Source organism: Anomaloglossus baeobatrachus, chromosome 1, assembly GCF_048569485.1.
Source record: "Anomaloglossus baeobatrachus isolate aAnoBae1 chromosome 1, aAnoBae1.hap1, whole genome shotgun sequence".
NCBI lineage: Eukaryota > Metazoa > Chordata > Amphibia > Anura > Aromobatidae > Anomaloglossus > Anomaloglossus baeobatrachus.
In genome coordinates this window covers 184215951-184240417 of record NC_134353.1, presented here as the reverse complement: position 1 = coordinate 184240417, position 24467 = coordinate 184215951, and the positions used below count along the sequence as shown (strand labels likewise).

At 41.6% G+C, this 24467-nt stretch overlaps 1 protein-coding gene across 1 annotated transcript in view; it reads left to right on the top strand.

Moving 5' to 3' along the window:
- The window catches only part of KLHL2 (kelch like family member 2), a 268283-nt gene that overhangs the window by 9995 nt on the left and 233821 nt on the right, over positions 1-24467 (top strand). The window contains exon 2 of the mRNA XM_075347338.1: positions 3232-3816. Coding sequence (XP_075203453.1) covers positions 3767-3816 — 50 coding nt within the window. The 5' untranslated portion in view covers positions 3232-3766. The remainder of the gene's footprint in view (positions 1-3231; positions 3817-24467) is intronic.

Sequence of the window (24467 nt, the reverse complement as noted above, 5' to 3'; positions counted from 1 at the left end):
TAATTAACCTCTTGACAAGGCATTGTGGGAAATATGTCGATTTGCCTTACATAATTCAGGTTTCAGATCATATACATGACACAGATATAAAGGTATATATAAGAATAAGGCTGCACATCAGACTTAGATAATGGTATAATGCCTCAAGCATATGGAAAAATATTGGAATATACAATGAAAAATGCTACTTGCTAATTTGAACATGTGAATAATGAATTGCATACCTGCTATGAATATTAGGAAAAAGGAGATATTTAGCAATCGCATTGATCAATGTAACTGAGCCCCAAAACCTCGTCAAGGTATATCTCTATATTGGGGTCCCTAGCTCTGTGACCCTAACTGTGTGTCATCTCATTGCAATTAAAAACTGCTATGGGTGGAGAGGGGTAACTAAGGACTTTCTTATATAGGAGATGGAAAAAACATGGCCGAAAGGGGCGGAGCTGTGTTCACATTCAGAAAAAAAACTACATATAACTGAATAGAATAACTGAAGTGAGCACTAATATATATATATGAGTGCAAGCCAAAAATACATACTATATATAAGAATAAGGCTGCACATCAAACTTAGATAATGGTATAATGCCTCAAGCATATGGAAAAATATTGGAATATACAATGAAAAATGCTACTTGCTAATTTGAACATGTGAATAATGAATTGCATACCTGCTATGAATATTAGGAAAAAGGAGATATTTAGCAATCGCATTGATCAATGTAACTGAGCCCCAAAACCTCGTCAAGGTATATCTCTATATTGGGGTCCCTAGCTCTGTGACCCTAACTGTGTGTCATCTCATTGCAATTAAAAACTGCTATGGGTGGAGAGGGGTAACTAAGGACTTTCTTATATAGGAGATGGAAAAAACATGGCCGAAAGGGGCGGAGCTGTGTTCACATTCAGAAAAAAAACTACATATAACTGAATAGAATAACTGAAGTGAGCACTAATATATATATATGAGTGCAAGCCAAAAATACATACTATATATAAGAATAAGGCTGCACATCAAACTTAGATAATGGTATAATGCCTCAAGCATATGGAAAAATATTGGAATATACAATGAAAAATGCTACTTGCTAATTTGAACATGTGAATAATGAATTGCATACCTGCTATGAATATTAGGAAAAAGGAGATATTTAGCAATCGCATTGATCAATGTAACTGAGCCCCAAAACCTCGTCAAGGTATATCTCTATATTGGGGTCCCTAGCTCTGTGACCCTAACTGTGTGTCATCTCATTGCAATTAAAAACTGCTATGGGTGGAGAGGGGTAACTAATATTTTTCCATATGCTTGAGGCATTATACCATTATCTAAGTTTGATGTGCAGCCTTATTCTTATATATAGTATGTATTTTTGGCTTGCACTCATATATATATATTAGTGCTCACTTCAGTTATTCTATTCAGTTATATGTAGTTTTTTTTCTGAATGTGAACACAGCTCCGCCCCTTTCGGCCATGTTTTTTCCATCTCCTATATAAGAAAGTCCTTAGTTACCCCTCTCCACCCATAGCAGTTTTTAATTGCAATGAGATGACACACAGTTAGGGTCACAGAGCTAGGGACCCCAATATAGAGATATACCTTGACGAGGTTTTGGGGCTCAGTTACATTGATCAATGCGATTGCTAAATATCTCCTTTTTCCTACTATTCATAGCAGGTATGCAATTCATTATTCACATGTTCAAATTAGCAAGTAGCATTTTTCATTGTATATTCCAATATTTTTCCATATGCTTGAGGCATTATACCATTATCTAAGTTTGATGTGCAGCCTTATTCTTATATATAGTATGTATTTTTGGCTTGCACTCATATATATATATTAGTGCTCACTTCAGTTATTCTATTCAGTTATATGTAGTTTTTTTTCTGAATGTGAACACAGCTCCGCCCCTTTCGGCCATGTTTTTTCCATCTCCTATATAAGAAAGTCCTTAGTTACCCCTCTCCACCCATAGCAGTTTTTAATTGCAATGAGATGACACACAGTTAGGGTCACAGAGCTAGGGACCCCAATATAGAGATATACCTTGACGAGGTTTTGGGGCTCAGTTACATTGATCAATGCGATTGCTAAATATCTCCTTTTTCCTAATATTCATAGCAGGTATGCAATTCATTATTCACATGTTCAAATTAGCAAGTAGCATTTTTCATTGTATATTCCAATATTTTTCCATATGCTTGAGGCATTATACCATTATCTAAGTTTGATGTGCAGCCTTATTCTTATATATAGTATGTATTTTTGGCTTGCACTCATATATATATATTAGTGCTCACTTCAGTTATTCTATTCAGTTATATGTAGTTTTTTTTCTGAATGTGAACACAGCTCCGCCCCTTTCGGCCATGTTTTTTCCATCTCCTATATAAGAAAGTCCTTAGTTACCCCTCTCCACCCATAGCAGTTTTTAATTGCAATGAGATGACACACAGTTAGGGTCACAGAGCTAGGGACCCCAATATAGAGATATACCTTGACGAGGTTTTGGGGCTCAGTTACATTGATCAATGCGATTGCTAAATATCTCCTTTTTCCTAATATTCATAGCAGGTATGCAATTCATTATTCACATGTTCAAATTAGCAAGTAGCATTTTTCATTGTATATTCCAATATTTTTCCATATGCTTGAGGCATTATACCATTATCTAAGTTTGATGTGCAGCCTTATTCTTATATATAGTATGTATTTTTGGCTTGCACTCATATATATATATTAGTGCTCACTTCAGTTATTCTATTCAGTTATATGTAGTTTTTTTTCTGAATGTGAACACAGCTCCGCCCCTTTCGGCCATGTTTTTTCCATCTCCTATATAAGAAAGTCCTTAGTTACCCCTCTCCACCCATAGCAGTTTTTAATTGCAATGAGATGACACACAGTTAGGGTCACAGAGCTAGGGACCCCAATATAGAGATATACCTTGACGAGGTTTTGGGGCTCAGTTACATTGATCAATGCGATTGCTAAATATCTCCTTTTTCCTAATATTCATAGCAGGTATGCAATTCATTATTCACATGTTCAAATTAGCAAGTAGCATTTTTCATTGTATATTCCAATATTTTTCCATATGCTTGAGGCATTATACCATTATCTAAGTTTGATGTGCAGCCTTATTCTTATATATAGTATGTATTTTTGGCTTGCACTCATATATATATATTAGTGCTCACTTCAGTTATTCTATTCACAGATATAAAGGTGGCTGTCATTGCCTGTTTCTCCACACCTTGCCTGGAATGCAAGGAATGTCCAGGTGTAAGAAGATACCATATAAGAGAAGACCAACCCAAAGATCAGAAGACATCACAGACCAAACTATCAGCATGGATCCACTAAATGACGTCCCTCCCATTATTATGGTTTCATCCACTGGAGTCAGACCCGCCCATCAACAGCAACACGGATCTCCCCATTGGCTAGCTCATGGACTGTCCCACTAAATGGGCATATCTGAACTTGTGTACGCCCCTAGCCTATATCAAGAGGACGCATGCTCTTCTCTGTCTGTTTTGGTGCCATTTTCTACTGTGACCAAGAAGAGACTTAATATCCGACTGTGTCTGGTGTGAATTCTTTTATGCATGCACTTGGCCCATATCAATTCGGCCAGGCAGTAGGCAACTAGTGATCTCTGGTTAAGAGTTCACCCTAACATTATTGGTGCCCAACGTGGGGCCAATAGACGGAGACACCTGAAATCCTGATGAACCGGCAACTGGAATGGCATGACGTGCTTGACACCCCAGGAAACTGATCACTTCCGAACGAGAGTACGGTAGGTCTGCTGATTTTCATAATCTGTAGTCTTCCCGTGGTCTCGGTGGGGTGTGTGGCACTGATTGCCTGTGTTAAAGCCGGGCTCTTGTTTCCTCTCAGGTAGCTGGGACGGATCGGCCGGTTGTGAGAGTAACGGTTTAACACACCAAGACAAGACAAGTCTATAGTATATCAAATACCTCTGTCTTTAATGGAATCGGAAGGTTTCTTATACCTTTCAAGCTGATTACGCAATATGAGACATGTGATATGGTTACACAACTTTAGATAGATACCAAATATAGTCATTTCCAGGCTCCAAAGAATATATTACCACATAAGGAAAGGATAATGTTTCAAGGCCAATAGAGATATAGTTTATCATAACAAAAAGCGTTCAAGGGATGTGATCAATCAAACCTTGTAATACAGACTGTGTATTCCAAGAGGAGTATATAAACAAAAGAATAACAATTCTAGGGAACTTAATGATAATCATAGCAAATAGCAGATGTGGAATAGAACATCATAGCAAATAACAGATGTGGAATAGAACATCAATTACTCATTCCAAGGTTGCTTAACCGGTCCAAAAACCCATATGTGCACGAATATACTGAACTTTGAACTAACTAAAAAGGAGACAAAATGGCTTCTCTAACAATTCCCCTCTTTTGATTAATTATGTTCTATCTCATCTGTCCCTTCCTATAGGGTAGACCGCAGAGACTTGTCCTACTTCACAATACACTAGGCTTTCCCTACGCGCATCATGGGGTCCTGCCATTCAAACATGCTCTGTGGGATCGGCCTACATGTCCCTATACCCATCCTATCTACTGTTCCTAGAGGGGAATATTCTTAAGGCTATATATGTAATATAATATCGTATATATGTTCTACCAGTTTATTCATTATATAAATGTGATATATATGTTTGTATAGTCCTTGTAGTGTGTTTATATATCACACACTTTATGGTGTATAGTATTAAAGTTCTTTTCATGCTGATGTTCTTGCATCTTGTGGTCAAACGATTCCATAGGACTTCCACAGTAGGCACAGTCGGTTAAGTCCACCAGGGTATCTTTATCACATATCATACATCTGCATCTCTTTGTGGTTGTTATGGTCATCATTACTTGAGTCTGGAGGGATTCAGTATCAATAGCTTTTCCCTTTTTGGGTTCGTATGTTCCTGAAAAACAGTTACAATTGTGTCCGGTTTGTTGGGGTATCTGTTGACGGGCAGACGGGTCTCACGGCTATTGGCCATATTAATCTCGGAAGAACCGTCACGTATTCAGTTGCCTGCTGCCTGTTGTGTGTATTTGTGAAGAGGGGAAATTAAGAGAGCATGTGGGTTTGTGAGTGATGTCTGTAAAACGTGTAAAGTATATGGTTTGTGGTTGCCTGTGATACGGTTTGTGGTTTTTGTAGTGCCAAGCTCAGACTGGGTGCAGAGCCTTTTTTGTAGTGCCAAGCTCAGACTTGAGTGCAGAGCTTTTTGTAGTGCCAAGCCTAGACTGAGTGCAGAGCTTTTTGTAGTGCCAAGCTCAGATTAGGTGCAGAGCCAGATGTAAGTGCCAAGATCAGCTAGACTTAAGTGCAGAGCCATATGTAAGGGCCCAGCTTTAGCTAGACTGAGTGCAGAGTCTTACATTATACATAAATCTAACCTTTTTAAAGTGTTTTCCTGGAGTGAATCGGCCGGTATAGACTCCTTGTAGTCAGGGGTGATACTAGGTATTTTTTTTTGTATATTACGGAACGCAGAAATCAGACAGGGACCACGTGGCAGTATAAGGAAGGATTTGGAAGTGTGTGCTGCAAACTGCAGGTTTTCTTTAGTGTTTCAGTTATTTGTCATCTCCCCCGTCTTTTTGTTTGTCTGTTTTTATCTGGTATGCATAGAGAAAGATTGCTTGTTTGGTGTTGTTTATCTTGAGAGAAAGATGGAAAAATTGATGAAGCAGTGTCTAGTTGTGCCGGAAAGATCCGGATGAAAGTGGACTTTGTTGGGATGTGGGGACTCTAGGCCGCAATCCTGTGATAAACCATGTGCTAGTCATGGAGGCAGACATTTTAGGTAAGATTTTAAAATGGTGGACGAAGCACATGGCTACAGCATGATTGAGACAAAGAAAACAAAGTGAGTCAGGGGTTTGTGTGAAGAAGACCATGTGCTCTGTAAATGTTTGAGCAATGGATTGGATGGAGTACTATATATTTAGACAGAAAAATAAGTGTTTTTATCTATAATTATACTTAGATCTGGGACATATGTGTGTGTATAAATATATATATATGTATAAGTACAGAGTATAGAAAATGGGGAGACAGAGTTTGAGCAGATGTGAGGTCAGTTTTCCCTTTTCTCTGCCACATGTTCCTACAGATTTTAAAATGGTGGATGAAGCACATGGCTGAATGGAGTAGTACATACTTAGACAGAAAAATTAGTGTTTTTAACTGTAGTTGGACCAGGACTGTGGATATGTAAATCTGTGTGTATATGTATAGAGTATGGAATATAGGCAGGAAGGATAATTGGTTAAACTTGTAAGTTTAGCAGAAGTAAAATCAGTTTCTCCCTTCCCCTCTCATATGGTTCAACCGCCCTTACACAAAGAAGCCATGTGCTATTCTGGCAGTGGCCATTTTGTTAGTAAATCTGTATGGAGCCCTTCAGTGGAGCTGACAAAACTGCTCTCACTGACTAACATATGAAGTGTTAGTAAACGTTTATAGTACTAAAAGATGGAATATTGAATGATTGGGTGGTTGTGGAAGACACTTAATATAGATCCAGTGTGCAGGTTGGATTGAGTCAGGACTGTCACAAGAAGCAATATCTTATTAATTAGTAAGCAATAAAATTAGAAAAAAACCCTTTAAATAACGTACCTTTGCAGTAGAGGTAAAGATAAAGAAGTAAATAATAAATATTTCCGTTATGGATCTGATAGATTTATCCTGAGAGTTGCATGTTTTAAAAAATAAAAATAAACAAATAAATCAACAGAAGAAGGGAAATTTGACTTGTCTCCTGCAGCTGAAGAAGCCTCTTTCCATCTGGTTTTGGGGGAGGAGCAATCTTAAAAACTTGTGGAACAGGGTTTTTTGTCTCCCCTTGGAACCTATTGTGGGCCTGCTGTGAAAAGAGAGAGCAGCCCAAACATGGTCATGTTTCTTTTAAACAAAAAAAAAAAAGAGGTCTTTCTGCATTTAATTCATTGTAAAGTGTATCAGAAAACATTATTGAAACTAGTTTTTTATTTTACTAATTTTATCACAAAGAAATAAAAGTTAACTGTGGACATGTTTAGATTCATTGATAGCTTTTCAAGCATAGAAGTCTGTTAAATGATTTTTCTATGGCAAATCAACATTTTGTTTTCCCACATGGCAGTTTTTTTGTTCTAGATTCTTTTATCCCTTCAAGTTATAGGACAGTATCACACAGATGCTGATAATCTCCTCAATGATTCAAAAATGAACGCCTCTACATCCAATATCCAGAGGTGTGCTACGTTATTATAGTTAATAATAATAATATAATAATAATTTATTAATATATTTATTAATAATTACAATAATTTGTTTTAAGGAATGTGGATGATTTATGGAATTCTGTGTTTTATATTTAATGTATTGAATAATCTGCTTTCTTTTTATAGAAAGAATGATTGCAATGCAGATTTCTGTGGTTCAAGCAAAGGTTGTAAAAGCCATTGAAAGGGTTTTCCATTATTACGTTACAGATAAAAACAATATTTATGGTGTTCCCGATTAGGTACAATCTATACAATGTGACTTTCATGCCTAAATGTTGAGCTCCGGAGCCACACATTTTTTTTAATCCAATTATGTTTTGGATAATAGATTCAAAAAGGGGGGGGAAGATGATGTGGAAAGTCACACGTATTATTTAAGGTTTTAATTTGTTCATCGATTGGGTTTTTCTATTAAGTGTTCTTTATATTTTTATCTGTAAGGAGGATACAGCAGACAGACATATATCTCATGATTGCTCTGATGTAACAAGAATTGTCAGGTTTTGAACATGTCTCAGATGAGCCCATTGCTAATGCAGATTTTGAGTTTTTCCGTAGATGGATCCAGATACCAAGATGCTGGTTGATTCTGCACTGGATATGCTGAGGTTACGCAACATGAGGTATTAAAAATCAAACCACTCCTCTCTCATCGGAATAGGAGAACGAGATGAAGATTTGCGATCACTGTGGTTTGTAGAGCGGAGGGGGGTAAGATAGTCAAAATGTGGATATAGGCAGCAGCCGGAGGAGATGCTCGCACAGGTGCACAACAAAGAAGCAGTGAATGGGCCTAGAGTTGAGAGTCCTTATGCAAAGCAGACCAGTACCTCGGTGGCTCCTGTCACGTCGTCCGTGACATTGGTCACTCCTTGTGTTCTTAAATCCTTACAGGAACAAGCGATTCAGCAAGGAACGGAGTGTGAGACGCAGGGAGCCAGTGACTGAGGAAGGTCTGTGGATAAAGGGCGGTAAGCTTTCTCTGCCGTGAGCGCTCTACTCAATAATGGCCCAGGTAACCCATGTGACAAAGGTGTTGGGATGGACAAGATATGGGCGGCACCACTGCTCAGTACCCAGGTGGCCAGACACCTCCAGTCTTGTAAGACGTGTGCCTATTAAGGTAGAAAAACTGTAAAGACCTCGTAGCAACACCCCCCTCATCCGCTCTACTGCTCCGGTGATTGCAGATTAGTCATATCCATCTACCATGAGTAGGTTTATATGCGTTTTGTGCGTGTTGTGTGAATTTCTTTTCAGGCCTGCTCTGAAACATATCCAGTGTGGAAAACGTTACTGCTGAAAAACTTATGGTGCTGGTGGTATGTAAAGATGGAGTTCCTAAAAAGCCACTGCGAAGAGGGGAGAAATGCGTTGGGCTTCTTTCATGCTGAGTGTCTGATAAATCTGCGTTTATTTTATTAGCCTGAGTGTGAATTGGACAGTGGAGGGTCTGTGATCGGACGAGATCTCCTCATGACTTTACCTGGCCTTATTATTGTATTTATACAGTGGGTACATGTTATACATGTGAGATATTTAATTTATTTTAGGGTTTGGTCCTTCAATTTTGCTGTATCATATTGATTTAAGCTACAAACAGCTATGTAAATACAGAGTGTGAATATTTAATCTTTGGGAATGAATTGGATGTATATATGTATGTATATATATATATATGCAGTATAATTGCATATTGACGCCTCTTTATCCCCTGTATCTCACGGTTTCTATATTCCCTTACTGACATTAGCAGCACGTATTAGCTTAGCAGTGTAGGAATAGGGAGGGGAGCCGTCGGTGAGCGGGGGCGCCAATTCGCCTTATAGGGTGCCGACCTCCGCTGCGAGGTAGGGAGACTTTAGGGCTATTGCCCCAATCCCTGCCCCCTCCTTTATTGGAATATTTAATTGTGTCTATAGTCACATGGGTGTATGTTGTTTGGAATTTTAATGATTATAACATAATCATGTAACAATCCACAAGATAATGGTGAACGCTGCAAATCATGTAACAAATGTTCGTTTTCCTTTAATAATTAGATCTTTACATAAGGTATTTTTGGTTTAGTACCTAGAACGTGATTATATTTCTCACAGATACTGCAGATACAATGTGATATCCTGACCAGTGATGTATGAGCCGTATACAACTGCCTATATAGTGTGTTAAACATGTGTATCCTCCAATTCCAGATCCTAAATCAGTGTCAGGAGCACGTGGTCTCCAGCCAGGAGACTGGGTGATCCTAAAAAGACAAGTCAGAATGAGCCATGATTCAGAATCAGGTGGACCGATCCAGCTTATCTCAACCACAGCGACTTCCATGAAGCTTGAGGGAAAACCCATCTGGAGACAACAGCCGCTGTAAAGAGTCCATCGTACCAGCAGAATGAGGGTCACAACACACATAGTGCTGGATTATCTCACATAGAACTTTATGGAGAATTTCTAGATTGGGGATGATACATGGGAAATAACCATAAGGGAACAATGGGTACAGGAACATTACACAAATAAGGGCTCATGGTGGGAAAGACATTATCTGACCTGAACCAATCAATTATTTTAAGGGTTTAAGTGACTTAAGGATAACATACACTTATAGGTAACTGGTATTGTTTTATTTGTTGGTATTTGAAGCCGTAAAAGTGCTACTCTGTGTTACTGAAGGTAATCGGATCTATGTGTAAGGGAAATCTTGTTAAAATCCTCCTGGTGGTAGATTATCATAGTATCATAGTATCATAGTTTTTAAGGTTGAAGGGAGACTCTAAGTCCATCTAGTTCAACCTGTAGCCTAACATGTTGATCCAGAGGAAGGCAAAAAACCCCAATGTGGCAAACAAGTTCCAATGGGGAAAAAATTTCCTTCCTGACTCCACATACGGCAATCAGACTAGTTCCCTGGATCAATACCCTGTCATAAAATCTAATATACATAACTGGTTATATTAAATTTTTCAAGAAAGGCATCCAGGCTCTGCTTAAATGTTAGTAGTGAATCACTCATTACAACATCATGCGGCAGAGAGTTCCATAGTCTCACTGCTCGTACAGTAAAGAATCCTCGTCTGTGTTTATGATTAAACCTTCTTTCCTCAAGACGTAGCGGATGCCCCCGTGTTCCAGTCGCAGGCCTAGGTGTAAATAGATCTTTGGAAAGGTCTCTGTACTGTCCCCTCATATATTTATACATTGTGATTAGATCTCCCCTAAGCCTTCGTTTTTCCAGACTAAATAACCCCAAGTTTAATAACCTGTCTTCGTATTGCAGCCCCCCCATTCCTCTAATAATCTTGGTCGCTCTTCTTTGCACCCTCTCCAGTTCAGCTATGTCCTTCTTATATATCGATGACCAGAATTGTACACAGTATTCTAAGTGCGGTCGCACTAGTGACTTGTACAGAGGTAGAACTATATTTTTTTCATGAACACTTATACCTCTTATAGACCCGAGACAAGAAGAGATCCATTAGTGTTGTGATACAATTAGGTGTATTAAGGTAGAAAAGTCTCGAAGACGCGGACAGCACTTGGATATTGACTGAGAATCAGTCTTTCAGAAACAGTAACGCTAAAAGCTGCAGCGTAACAGTAAGAAGCTTATTCTTACAATTGCCTTACTCTTTCTAATCGATTAATCTCGAAATCTGAGTGAGCTCGTCAGCATTATATAGTCTGTTCTAGTTACCTATACCTCTGTGAACTGTGTGTGCGGGATGTGATCAACTCTCTGATCAGAAGTCTGTACCAGCGGGGGCAAAAGCTTAGTATTACTTGTATAGTGGATAGCAAAACGAAAAAAGGTTACAGTTAAAGCATTAGAGCTGATGTGTTAGAGGACCACGGTAGGGTCAGAAGGTTAATAAAGTATTTAGGGGGGACTGTTGAGGAGAGCCATAAGATGAAATACTTAATTAACCTCTTGACAAGGCATTGTGGGAAATATGTCGATTTGCCTTACATAATTCAGGTTTCAGATCATATACATGACACAGATATAAAGGTGGCTGTCATTGCCTGTTTCTCCACACCTTGCCTGGAATGCAAGGAATGTCCAGGTGTAAGAAGATACCATATAAGAGAAGACCAACCCAAAGATCAGAAGACATCACAGACCAAACCATCAGCATGGATCCACTAAATGACGTCCCTCCTATTATTATGGTTTCATCCACTGGAGTCAGACCCGCCCATCAACAGCAACACGGATCTCCCCATTGGCTAGCTCATGGACTGTCCCACTAAATGGGCATATCTGAACTTGTGTACGCCCCTAGCCTATATCAAGAGGACGCATGCTCTTCTCTGTCTGTTTTGGTGCCATTTTCTACTGTGACCAAGAAGAGACTTCATATCCGACTGTGTCTGGTGTGAATTCTTTTATGCATGCACTTGGCCCATATCAATTCGGCCAGGCAGTAGGCAACTAGTGATCTCTGGTTAAGAGTTCACCCTAACATATAGTGTACTGGAAAATGGCAAAAAAAATCCAAATGCGGAAAAATTTCAAAAAAAGTGCGATAGCACCCTTGTTTTTGAGATATTTTATTCACTGTATTCACTATATGGTAAAACTGATGTGTGGATGTGATGCCTGAGGTCCGTGCGAGTTCGTAGACACCAAACATGTATGGGTTTACTTTTATATAAGGGGTTAAAAAAAATCTGAAGTTTGTGCGAAAAAAGTGGTGTACGTTTTACGCCATATTCCGTGACCTGTAGCGTTCTTATTTTTCGGGATCTATGGCTCAGTGACGACTTATTTTTTGAGTCTCAGGCTGCCGTTTTTAGCTGTACCATTTTTGCGCAGATGCTACGTTTTGATCGCCTGTTATTGCATTTTGCGCACAATTTGTGGCGACCAAAAAATGTAATTTTGGCGTTTGGAATTTTTTTGCCACCACGCCGTTTACCAATCAGATTAATTGATTTTATATTTTGATAGATCGGGCATTTCTGAACGCGGCGATACCAAATGTGTGTATATTTTTTATTTTTTTAACTCCTTAATTTTCAATTAATTTCAAATTGTTTTTTTCTGCCGCAGATCTTGCAGTTATACACAGCACATGAATATGCTGGACTACCTGGCAGCACGCCAAGTAGTCCTCTAATGATAATTTACTACTGATTAACACCTTCACGACCACAAGATGTACCATTACATTAACTTTTTACGTGACTTAACGACCAGGGACATAATGGTACATCCTAAATTAATTTGATTTCTGTGGCTATAATAATGGCTTTCAAATGATGCCCCCTGCTGTTTCCTACTACAGGGGACCTTTGCTTGACCCCAAGGGGGTAACATTGCCACTCCCCATCCACGATCACTATGATTGACTGTTCAAATCTGAACCGCCAATCACAGCAATCATAGTGTTTTAGGCAGAAAAAAATGCCTAAAATAGTGTGATCCAGTGATATCCAGCTATGACCGATGCTGCAGCAACGCCGATCATTGGCTGGAGGCCAGCAAACATAGCGCCCCCCCCCCCTTCCCCCGCAGCACTGATTGGAGCGATCGTGCTATGATCCACAATCACTCAAATCAGTGTGCAGGGGGGGCAGTCTGACCTGGAGGTGATTGCCCTCCCAGGCTTGTTTTGGCCTGGAGCCATCCTCCAAGCATGTCATGCCCTGCTGGTACTTCTAGTGCCACGCTGCCGCCACTATTCCTCGATCCTGCTACCACCTCCGCAAGTACTGCCCTTCCGTCCTCTTCATCTGCCCCTGCGTTCCCTCCTTCTGCCTCCTGTGTTCTCTCCACTGCCCTGTGCATTCTCTCCATCTGCCCCCCTGCTTCGTCATCTCTGCCCTCTGTGTTCTCTCATCCTGCCTTGATTCTCCTGCCCCCTGCAGTCGGTGCAATTCCTCCACTTCTCCTGTCCCCCTCCAACGTCCACTACCAGATGCTGCCACTGTCCGGATCCTCTTGCCGCCAGGTCGTCAAAGGTCTTCATCGGTCCGATTGCATTTGCCTCCATCGCTGGGTCCTTGCGTGAGCTGTCCATCGTTGCCTTCTATTCCTCCTGCTGTTCCTCTGGTCCCTCATCCTCCTGCTTTTCCTCTGGTCCTTTGAGTATAATGTTATTTTCTTTTTGTCCATCATCTCTCATTGCTTTTTGCACCTCATCTATGCGTGCGTCCTGCAGCCGCTGAGCACGATCAGTGATCACGAATCAGCGTCCGTGCTCAATGTTGGGCAGGACTTTTTTCGTTTCGTCCATATACCTCGTCGCTTTTTGCACCTCATCCGTACGTGCGTCCTGCAGCTGCCGATCAGTGATGCATATCTCTAATCGGTGTCCGTGCTTAAGTTTCGGCAGGACTTTTTTCTGTTTCATCCGTATCCTCCACATGCTTCCTGCAGCCGTCAATCAGTGATTACTAATCAGCGTCCGTGCTCAATTTTGGGCAAGACCTTTTTTTGCTTCATCCTTCTCCCCCGTTGCTTTTTCACCTCACCCGTGCGTGTGTCCTGCAGCCATGCGATCAGTGATTCATATCACTGATCCACTTCCGTGCTTAATTTTGGGCAGGAGTTTTTTGTTTTATCCATATCCTGCGTTGTTTTTTGCACCTCATCCGTGCGTGCGTTCTGCAGCCGCTGATCAGTGACGCATATCACTGATCAGTGTCCGTGCTCAATTTTGGCAGGTCTGTTTTTTTGTTTTTTACTGACATCCGTTTAGTACCCTATTTTTCGGACTATAAGACGCACCGGACCATAAGAAGCGCCCTGGTTTTAGAGAAGGAAAATAGGAAAATAAAATTTTAAGCAAAAAATGTGGTCATGGGGTGAGGATCTGCTGCTGACACTGTTATGGGGGTAATGTCCCCAAATTCTCTAAGGTACCACATCCTTGTAATGATGCACCTGCCTTGTATATGATCCCTATCCTTGTATATATATGTCCCTCATCCTGATAAATACCCCCATCCTGCTATCTCCTGCAATCCTGGTAGTCCATGCAACGATAAGAACATTGTCGAGCCAAGGGTCTGTGTTTCTACTGTGTGGAACATTTCATCCATGCATATCTTGCGAGGACAGTAGGAGGCACTTCTCTAGACAAGAACAAATCCTCTTCCTTGTTGACTTTGTCCGTATCCATATTGTATGGAGGTACTCAGTTGACGGCCCACCTAGATTCCAAATCTGCTGGGAACTTTATTCAACCGGCTGTGGTGTATCGGTACCAGATTCCCATCTGACGTCTCCAGAGTCCCTTGACCGTGTCATCTCTCAATGGAGTGGAGCACTCTGGACTGAACCTATAGGATTTGTGTCCAAACCAGTGGAGCTACAAGTGGGAACTTCACGTTTGGAGAAGATCATTTTCTTGGTGCTTCCGAACTTGTCTTGTCCACTTATACAGGGGTCTGCCTTGGCACTGTATCCATGAGCCTGTTCTGGACTGGAAATCTGGAGACATGTTTCATTTGGGGCAGAAGTGACATAATAGGTGTCTGGTCCCTGAATCCTCAGAGATGAATACTATGGAAACCTGTTCCATCTGCTATTCAGAGGTCGGGATGAAGCCTCTCAACCAACAACCAAGAAGTAAACAAGGCACTCCCAAAATAGGCTGAAAGGTGTATTTATTTATGTGCACAACAGAGAACGTTTTCAGTCCAACATGGACCTTCCTCAGTAGCACTGTATACAGAAAATAAATCAATAAATACAAGTATAATAAAGAAAAAATAAAAAAATAAAGATTGTATACAACATAAAGGAAGTTTTACAAGGTGAAAAAAAATTGTTTTTACAATATGACATTTTTTTTTAACAAGGTGAAAAATTTTAATTACAAGGTGAAAAGATGTTTTTGAAAATTATTTTCATATATCAATTGCATAATATTAATAAAGGAGAAGGAGAGGAGGGAAGGAAAAAGGGGAAGATAAGACCAACAACCATCCAGCCTTCTCATTCCATCAGCCATTTCTACAGCTATCATCTCGGAAGACATCTTGCTGGAGAAGAAGCTTCCTTCAGGCCTGATGAAGAGGGGTAGCAACAATTCTCTATATATGAGCCATTTATAATGAGCATGGGGTCAGCCAAGATGAGTCTGAGCCTGTGTCTGCACTACTCAAATACAATTCAAGAAGCAGAAGAACTAGGAGTATATGTGCAATATATAGACATTTTTATTGGGAAAAATCACAAACAGGAATAGTAAAAACAGACTATTAAAACAACCATAGGAGATTTGGGGAATACATGATGTAAAATGGTCCCCAAGAGGGAAATCATAATAGTACAGATTACCCCTACACAGTTCACTACTAGTGAGTATCACTTTACTTTAATAGAATTAGTGTCACATATTGATATAAACCATAATGGATGTAGGGGAAATATGGTTTTTTTTATAAAAAGCTCTTAGGAAAGACCAGTTACCTAAGGTGCAAGTGCAACAAAGGGAATACGGAAGCCTAATCCCACAACAACATGGAGCCCTCAGACCAGAAGGTGAGGTGGGTACATGATGTATAGTGGGAAATGGTCTCCAAAAAGTGAATCATCATGAGTAAAGAAACCCCTCCACAGTCCACTAGTAGAAAAAATGTATATACCTTAGCACAGAATGCATCTTTAATACAGATATCACATTGTGGACAAAGGGAGGAAAAATAATTTTAAATAATTCTCATGGAAAGGACAACTGGGATCTCCCTCCTTGAGAAAGCAATAGTACCTTTGTGAAACGTGCGTTGGTGCTGATCCTTGTTCCTGGTCTGGGGGCTTCGTGTTGATGTTGGATTAGGCCTTTGCACTCATTTTTGCTGCACTTGCACTTTAGGTAATTATGGTCCTTTCATAAGCATTATTTAAAAATATTTTTCCTCCCCTTGTCAACAATGTGATATCTGTATGTAACATACATTCTGTGTTAAGGTATATCCATTTTTTCTACTAGTGGACTGTGGAGGGATTTCTTCACTCATGATGATTCACTTTTTCAGGGCCATTTACCACTATACCTTATGTATCCCCCTCACCTTCTGGTCTGGGGGATCCATGTTGTGGTAGTAGGCTTCCGTATTCCTTTTGATGCACTTGGACCTTAGGTAACTGGTCTTTGCTATGAGGTTTTTATAACAAAAATCATATATCCCCTACGTCCATTATGGTTTATATCAATATGTGACACTAATTCTATTAAAGTGATACTCTCATGTTTTACTCAGTATCTTCTATTCTGCCAACTCACTTGAGTTACGGCCACAGTTTTGTTCACTCCTCTAAGGTGGCCTCATTATATAGTATAAAAAGGTATTATGTTGATCCTCTGACAGTAGTCGGTTACAGCTCTCAGTTATTTATACAGTCTTGAGTTTTGTATCTCCCCATATTTTAGGATTCGATCTGCTAACAATTGCTCGATACAATGCTTGTGTTCTGACATTGTACTTTATTCTGTACAGTACGGAGTTTCCTGTGTTATTTATAATGTTAAAAAAAGATAAATTAAAAAAAAAAAAAAAGTAAAGTGATACTCACTAGTAGTGGACTGTGTAGGTGTAATCTTGTACTATTATGATTTCCCTCTTGGGGACCATTTTACATCATGTATTCCCCCTATCTCCTGTGGTTGTTTTAATAGTCTGTTTTTACTATTCCTGTTTCTGATTTTTCCAATAAAAATTTCTATATATTGCACATATATTCCTGGTTCTTCTGCTGAAGAGGGGGCGTAAAAGGAGGGTACTGTAATAAGGCGATCCTGCGCTATCCTGGTTCTCCCCTGAAGCTGGGATGCTGACATAGTCTTGTTAGCTAGTTGTCAGGTCCTTTTTTTCTATGTCCATTATCTGTACCTGTGCCTGCTTTCCCGTACCTGTCAGTATCTACCGTACCTACCAGTACTAGCCATTATGTCCACATCAAAGTACTTGCCTGCACCTAAGACAGTACCTGTCCGTATACTGAGCCCGTCTTCTCTGGGGGTTAGCTGCCATAGTCACAGAGACTTCCCTGGGAGTGGCACCTAGCATCTATCGGCAGCCAAGCCCACCCTCACTATAAGAGGCTCTGTTGAATACCTGGTAGGGCGCTTAGTTAAGTCTCTCCCATCTCAGGGTAAGTCCAGGTCCGCCTGTGGTCCAGTGGGTCAACTCCCACTTGCCGCCTCAACACCAGTGAGTATTACACCTGTTCATCACTTCTGCCCTCAGTTAACCACTTGTTTGCTGGTTTTCTCATTGCCCATGTCTTTCATGATAGCATGTATCTCTGCCAGTAACCATTTGTTTGCTGCATATCCTGAACTGACTTCAGTTCTTGTGTACATCCACAGTCCTGACTCTTCTGGTATATCTTGCTATGCTTGTTTGCCTACCATCCTGCTTAACCTGCTGTCCTTTTCATTTCTGATTCACGTACCCTCTGGCAAGTCCTGTCTGCAGTGCCATCTCTCTTTGTCTGTGTGGCTCATCCTGACCCATGGCTTAGAATATCCACCTCACAAAGTAAGCACATATTTTTAATACATGAAAAATCAAAGATTTATCTTTTGAAATTGAAAATTGTTCGAAAAATCAGGCTTTGCTTCAGACAGCTTCATCTTTAGACAGCATCAGAGCTTGAAGACTATAAAACAAGCTATGCTTTCTCAATTTAAGTGTAGCTTCCTCAAAAAAATATTGGTAAGTTCCCCTATAAACCACTTGAAGAAACCTGCTTCCCCTGTAAGATTATATCAGATGTACATGTTACAAATGTCAGTGGCCCTTTCCTAAGGACATAGTTGCTGACACCTGAAGCATATCTGGATTTCCTCTTCCTTTTAGGCCTCTTTCACACGTCTGACACACATATCCATGGTGTAGGTGCGTATTTGTGTGCGTGTCTGTGTGTGTTCAGCGTGTGGTGTCAGTGTGCTATCCGTGTAACATCCGCATAGCACACTGACAGGATGAACTTCTATACTTACCTGTCCATGGTGCTTCTGTCTCCGGCGCTGTTGCTGCTTCCGGTCCTCGGTGCAGTAGATATGCAATGAGCATAATGGCATAATGAGCGGGGTCGGAATCAAGTGACAAAAGTGCTGGAGACATCAGCCGTGGAGACAGGTGAGTATAGAAAAGCATTTTATTTCACAAACACATGGTTTTCTCCAGTACATGTCACACTGATGTCACATGGAGCACAACAGTGAGTAGTTTGTGCGGTCCGTGTGACACTAGTGCTGCCGGAGAAAAACGGACATGTCGCCCTGTGGAGCACATGTATGCTTCGCACGGACACACGGTCCATGAGAAAACATGCACGTGTGCGCAAACCCCACGATTTCAATGAGTCTACATGTGCCCGTGTCTCCAGTATGTGTGAAAACACACGTCACATGTACTGGAGACACGGATGTGTGAAAGGGGCCTTTGTTTGCATATGCTGGTTAGACATCTAGGAAGAGAATGAAGGACTGCTTTTTAGGCCCGTTTCACACGTCAGTGAAAAACACTGACGTTTTTCACTGGCGTGTAAAACACGCACATGTCCCTGCATGTGCCGTGAATCACGGCACACGTGGGTTGTCTAAGTGCAATCCGGTCTCCGTTCTCCGTGGCCCGTGATTGCACTTAGTTATCAACTCACCTGCGCCCGCTCCCGCTCTCCATGGTGCTGATCGCTCACGCGGTGCAGCATCCGGCCGGCGCTGACCCCAGCAGCAGCTGCTTCCGGGTCGGCTGTGTCGCGCATCATGAATATGCGCGACAGTAATGAGCCGGCTCAGAAGCAGCAAGCTGCATGGGCTGCAGAGGACATCACTGGACGCTGGGTGAGTTAAAATGTTTTTTATTTTAAAAGCACGTTTTTTTCTGGCACGTGTTTCACGGACCACACCACTGCATGGTCCGTGGGACATCAGTGATGCCAGAAAAAAATGGACATGTCTCCATGCGGCAAACACGTACACGCGGGTACGCCGCACGGAGACACGTGCAGTGAAAAATCACTGACGTGTGAGCAGACCCATTCATTATAATGGGTCTGCGTATGTCAGTGATTCTGGTACGTTTAAAAAAAAGCACAAACGTACCAGAATCACTGACGTGTGAAAGAGGCCTTAGTAACGCATGCATAAAGCAAGAGAAGCATACATTAACCCTTTCACCCCCTGGTGATTTTTCGTTTTATTTTTTTCCTTCCCTTCTTCCAAGAGCCATAACTTTTTTATTTTTCCATCAATATAGCCATATGAGGGCTTGGTTTTTACTGGACAAGTTGCACTTTTGCACTACACCATTCATTCTGCCATATAAAAACAAGAAAAAATTCTAAGTGCTGTGGAATTGACAAAAAAAAGTGCAATTACACCATTGTTTTGGAGGTATTTTATTTATCATGTTAACATTTACCCATGATTCCCCAGGTCGGTATGAGTTCGTAGATACCAAACATGTATAATTTTACTTTTATCTAAATAGTGAAAAAAAGTCAGACGTTTGTAAAAAAAAAAAAACAATTGCGCTTTTGTTGTCATTTTCAAGGACGTTCTCAATTTTCGGGATCTGGGATTCAGAGACGGGGTTTTTTTGTGTCTTGAGTTGGCGTTTTTAATTTTACCATGTTTGCGTAGATACGATGTTTTAATCGCCTGTTATTGCATTTTAATGTAATGCAATGTTGTGGTGGCCAAAAAAACTAAATCATTTTGGCGTTTGGGATTTTTTTCTCGTTACGCCCTTTACCGATCAAAAAAAGTGATTTTATATTTTCATAGATCGGTCATTTCTGAACATGGCAATACCAAATATGTGTTTCTTTTGTTATTTTTTTATTGTTTCATTCTCAATTGGGCAAAAGGGGGGTGACTTGAACTTTTTTTTTTTTTTAATTTTTAATATTTTTTAAAATTCTTTTTTTTTACAATTTTTATTGATTTTACTAGTCGCCCCAGGGGACTTTATGACTGCACTGTCCGATCACTTGTGCTGATCAGAGCAATGCTTCAGCTGCTCAGGGCTGCCTCTGCCCCTCCAGCCTCTTCAGGGCTGCCTGTGCCTCTCCAGCTTTCTCAGGACTGCTTGTGCCCCTCCAGCCTTCTCAGGTCTGTTTGTGCCCCTCCAAAATCCCCAGGGCTGCCTGCGCCCCTCCAACCTCCCCATGGCTGCCTGTGCCCCTCCAGCCTCCTTAGGGCTTCCTGTGCCCCTCCAGCCTCCTCAGGGCTTCCTGTGCCCCTCCAGCCCTACCCACGGCTTCCTGTGCACCTCCAGCCTCCTCATGGCTGCCTGTACCCCTCCAGCCTGCTCAGGGCTGCCTCTGCCCCTCCAGCCTTTTCATGGCTGCCTGTGCCTCTCCAGCCTTCTCAGAACTGCTTGCGCCCCTCCAGCCTTCTCAGGTTTGTCTGTGCGCCCTTGATATGTATGTCTGTACCTCCAGTGATTTATATTCCTCCCAGCAATATATATTCCTTCCAGCCCTGCCATGATGTATATTTCTCTCAACCCTCACCTGTGATGTATATTCCTCCCAGCCTTCCCCAGTGATGTATATTCCTCCCAGCCCTCCCCAGTGATGTATATTCTTCTCACCCATCTTTAGTGATGTATATTCCTCCTAGCCCTCCCCTGTGATGTATATTCCTCCTAGCCCTCCCCTGTGATGTATATTCTTCCCATCCCTCCCCTGTGATGTATATTCCTCCCAGTCCTCCCCTGTAATATATATTCCTCCCAGCCCTCCCCAGTGATGTACATTATTCCCAGCCCTTCCCAGTGATGTATATTCCTCCCAGCTCTCCCCAGTGATGTATATTCCTCCCAACCCTCCCCAGTAATGTATATTCCTCCCAGCCATCCCCAGTGATGTATATTCCTCCCAGCCTCACCAGTGATGCATATTCCTCCCAGCCCTCCCCAGTGATGTATATTCTCCCAGCCCTCCCCAGTGATGTAGATTCCTCCCAGCGTCTCCTGTGATGTATATGCCCCCATCCCATTCTGTGATGTGTATACCCTCAGCTCTTTCTGTGATGTATATGCCCCCAATGTCTGTTGTGATGTATATGCCCTTAGAGTTTCCTTTGTGATGTATATACAGCAGTTCCAGCCGACACAAACCTGAAAAAGCAGTTGTGAGAAGCAACAAGATCAATATTGCCTAATATCACAGCCGCACCAAAAACAAAAAGCTCTAGGCACTACAATGAGTTAATTGATTGACCAAATATAGCCAGGTAATTTTCAAGTTGGTAAGTTTCTGCGGCCCCAAATGATGGTAGAAATTTCTGTGGCGCCCGGCAGAAAAAAAGGTTCCCCACCCCTAATCTAAGGGGTTAACAAGTCTGTTAGCAGCACATGTCTGCTGACCAGATCAGCAAACCTGTGCAGTAACCGAAGAGAGGCAACCAAAAAAATCAGAATTTTTAGATTTAGTCATGTAACAAGGCTGAGTGAGCTGTCCTGCCCACACCAGGCTCCCAATAGAGATTGTACATTGACAGTGAGGTGTTAATCAGAAGAGGGGGCTTGCCGGACTGCTGTGCACGTGACATTGTAGTCCAAGTAATTATAAGTCCTGCTGCTTGAACAAACATAGCAAATAAACAACAGATTGGACCTTGACAAGACAGGCATCCCTGAATTCTATGTGTTAATCCTTGCAGCATGCTGTCTTTAGCTTACATAGCAAACACTTGCTGACAGAATCTATCACTACTTTGATCTTTCTAAATTGTTAATATGGGCATACACGTAATAGGATGTTGAAAATAGTCTTACCTGTATGCCACATAGCAGATGCCTTTTTGTAGAGAAATCATCTTTTATATCTTTATGTAAATTAGTTCTTCAGGCTATAGGGAGTTTCCTGCCTGTAAGATAGCCCTGCCTTCTTGACTCATTAGCATCAGTTTTGCCACCTAGCAGCGTCACCGTCTGCCTGTGACATGTAGTTACTGCTCTGAAAATCCATGTCTGTGCAGAAAATGTCCCGACTTTAGCCTGTATTGTTCCACCATCCTAAAGAAGTAGGAAGAGCACCTTTCTACAAGGTGGCAGGGATCACTGGACCAGAAGTAGCAGTGACTCCCTGGCGCTTGTGCAGAATAGATAATGAAGCTAATGCCCTTCGGACGGTGGAACAATGTAGGCTAATGTTGGAACATTTTTTGCTCAGGCGCGGGATTCCAAAGCAGGAACTACACGTCACAGGCAGACTGTGACGCTACTAGGCGGCGAAACCGATGCTAATTAAGAAGGCAGGGCTATCGTCCGGGCAGCAAACACCCCATAGCCTGTAAGAGCTCATTAAAATAAACATATAAAAGATGATTTCTCATCACAAAGGCATCTGCTATGATGCATAAAGATCAGAGTGAAAAGGGGGTTAATGCCGCGCATCAGCCAAAATGAAGATGTAGCACGTTGATGTTATAAACGTATTCTTTTATTCCATCGGTCTACGCGTTTCGAGGATATACCTCTTCTTCAGGACCAGTGCATCAACATAGTTACTATGTTGATGCACTGGTCCTGAAGAAGAGGTATATTCTCGAAACGCGTAGACCGATGGAATAAAAGAATACGTTTATAACATCAACGTGCTACATCTTCATTTTGGCTGATGCGCGGCATTAACCCCCTTTTCACTCTCATTTGTATGCACATCCACGTGAGGCTGCAGCAGACGCCAACATCCTATGCTCTATCAGTGGTTGTGACTATCACAACCATTTCAGGTGAGTGTATTTTTCCTGATCTACCTCACTGATTTGTTGGTATTACACTATCAGCGCTCCTTATTTTTCAGCTTATGATGCATAAAGGTAAGACTATTTTCAGCATCCTATTACCTGTATGCCCGTGTTAATAGTTTAGAAGGGTCTAAGTGGTGACAGATTCCTGTAAGGTCACATGCACATGATGAGTATTTGGTGAGTTTTTCATCTCAGTATTTGTAAGCCAAAACCAGGAGTCTATAATAGAAACATGAGCACCACTTCTGCATTTTTTACCTACTCCTGATTTTGGCTTTCAAATGCTAAAGGGCCATTTACACGCTGCAACGTCGCTAATGATATATCGTCGGGGTCACGGTGTTTGTGACGCACATCCGGCGCCGTTAGCGACATTGCAGCGTGTGACAGGCTGGAGCGACCTTAAACGATCGCAAAAGAGACAAAAATCGTTGGTATATGAGAGGTGGTTCATTTACCAAAAATCGTTGTCTCGTACGTAGTGAGGTTGTTCGTTGTTCCTGCGGCAGCACACATCGCTATGTGTGACACCGCAGGAGCGACATCTCCTTACCTGTGTCAACCGGCAATGAGGAAGGAAGGAGGTGGGCGGCATGTTCCGGCCGCTCATCTCCGCCCCTCCTCTGCTATTGGATGGCCGTTTTGTGACGTCGCTGTGACGCCGAACGCACCTCCCCCTTGAAGGAGGGATTGTTCGGCACAGCGACGTTGCAGAACAGGTATGTGCGTGTGACGCTACCGTAGCGATAATGTTCGCTACGGTAGCGATCACCACATATCGCACCAACGATGGGGGCAGGTGCTAACGCTCGTGACATCTGTCACAGCGTGTAAAGCACCCTTAAGATAAAAAATCTCACTAATACTCAATGTGTGCATGTGGCCCACTGTCCAGCAAGTATTGGAACACAAACCACTGCTAAACACTGAAATACAAAATGGAACCAAAGATAGCTTGGACGTGTGCAGTATTCAAGTCTGGACACTATGCCCCACTATGCGAAGCTAACGCTGCCAAAATGGACACACACACAGAGGACAGATTTAAGTGCTTATATCAAGTGTGCACTAGAAAAACATGCAAGCATGCTTATTATTAAAGTATAATAGAGTGGCATAGAGCCAAGCCAGACTACTCTAGGAATGCCTATGGCACACAGACAGCTGTAACTTCCAAGGAACCCACTCTTCTACTAGATGGTAGAGTCACCTCCACGCAGGAAGCAAGGTGTCACTTCTAACAAAGACAATGCTGTGCTCAATAGGTGAAAATAAGTCCTCTTTGGGCAGTAATTAGGACAGAAGAAAATGGGGATATTTATGAACAGTCCATTAATTATAGTGATTGTAGTAATTGTTCTGTCCATTTAGGAGCACTGATCTTAATC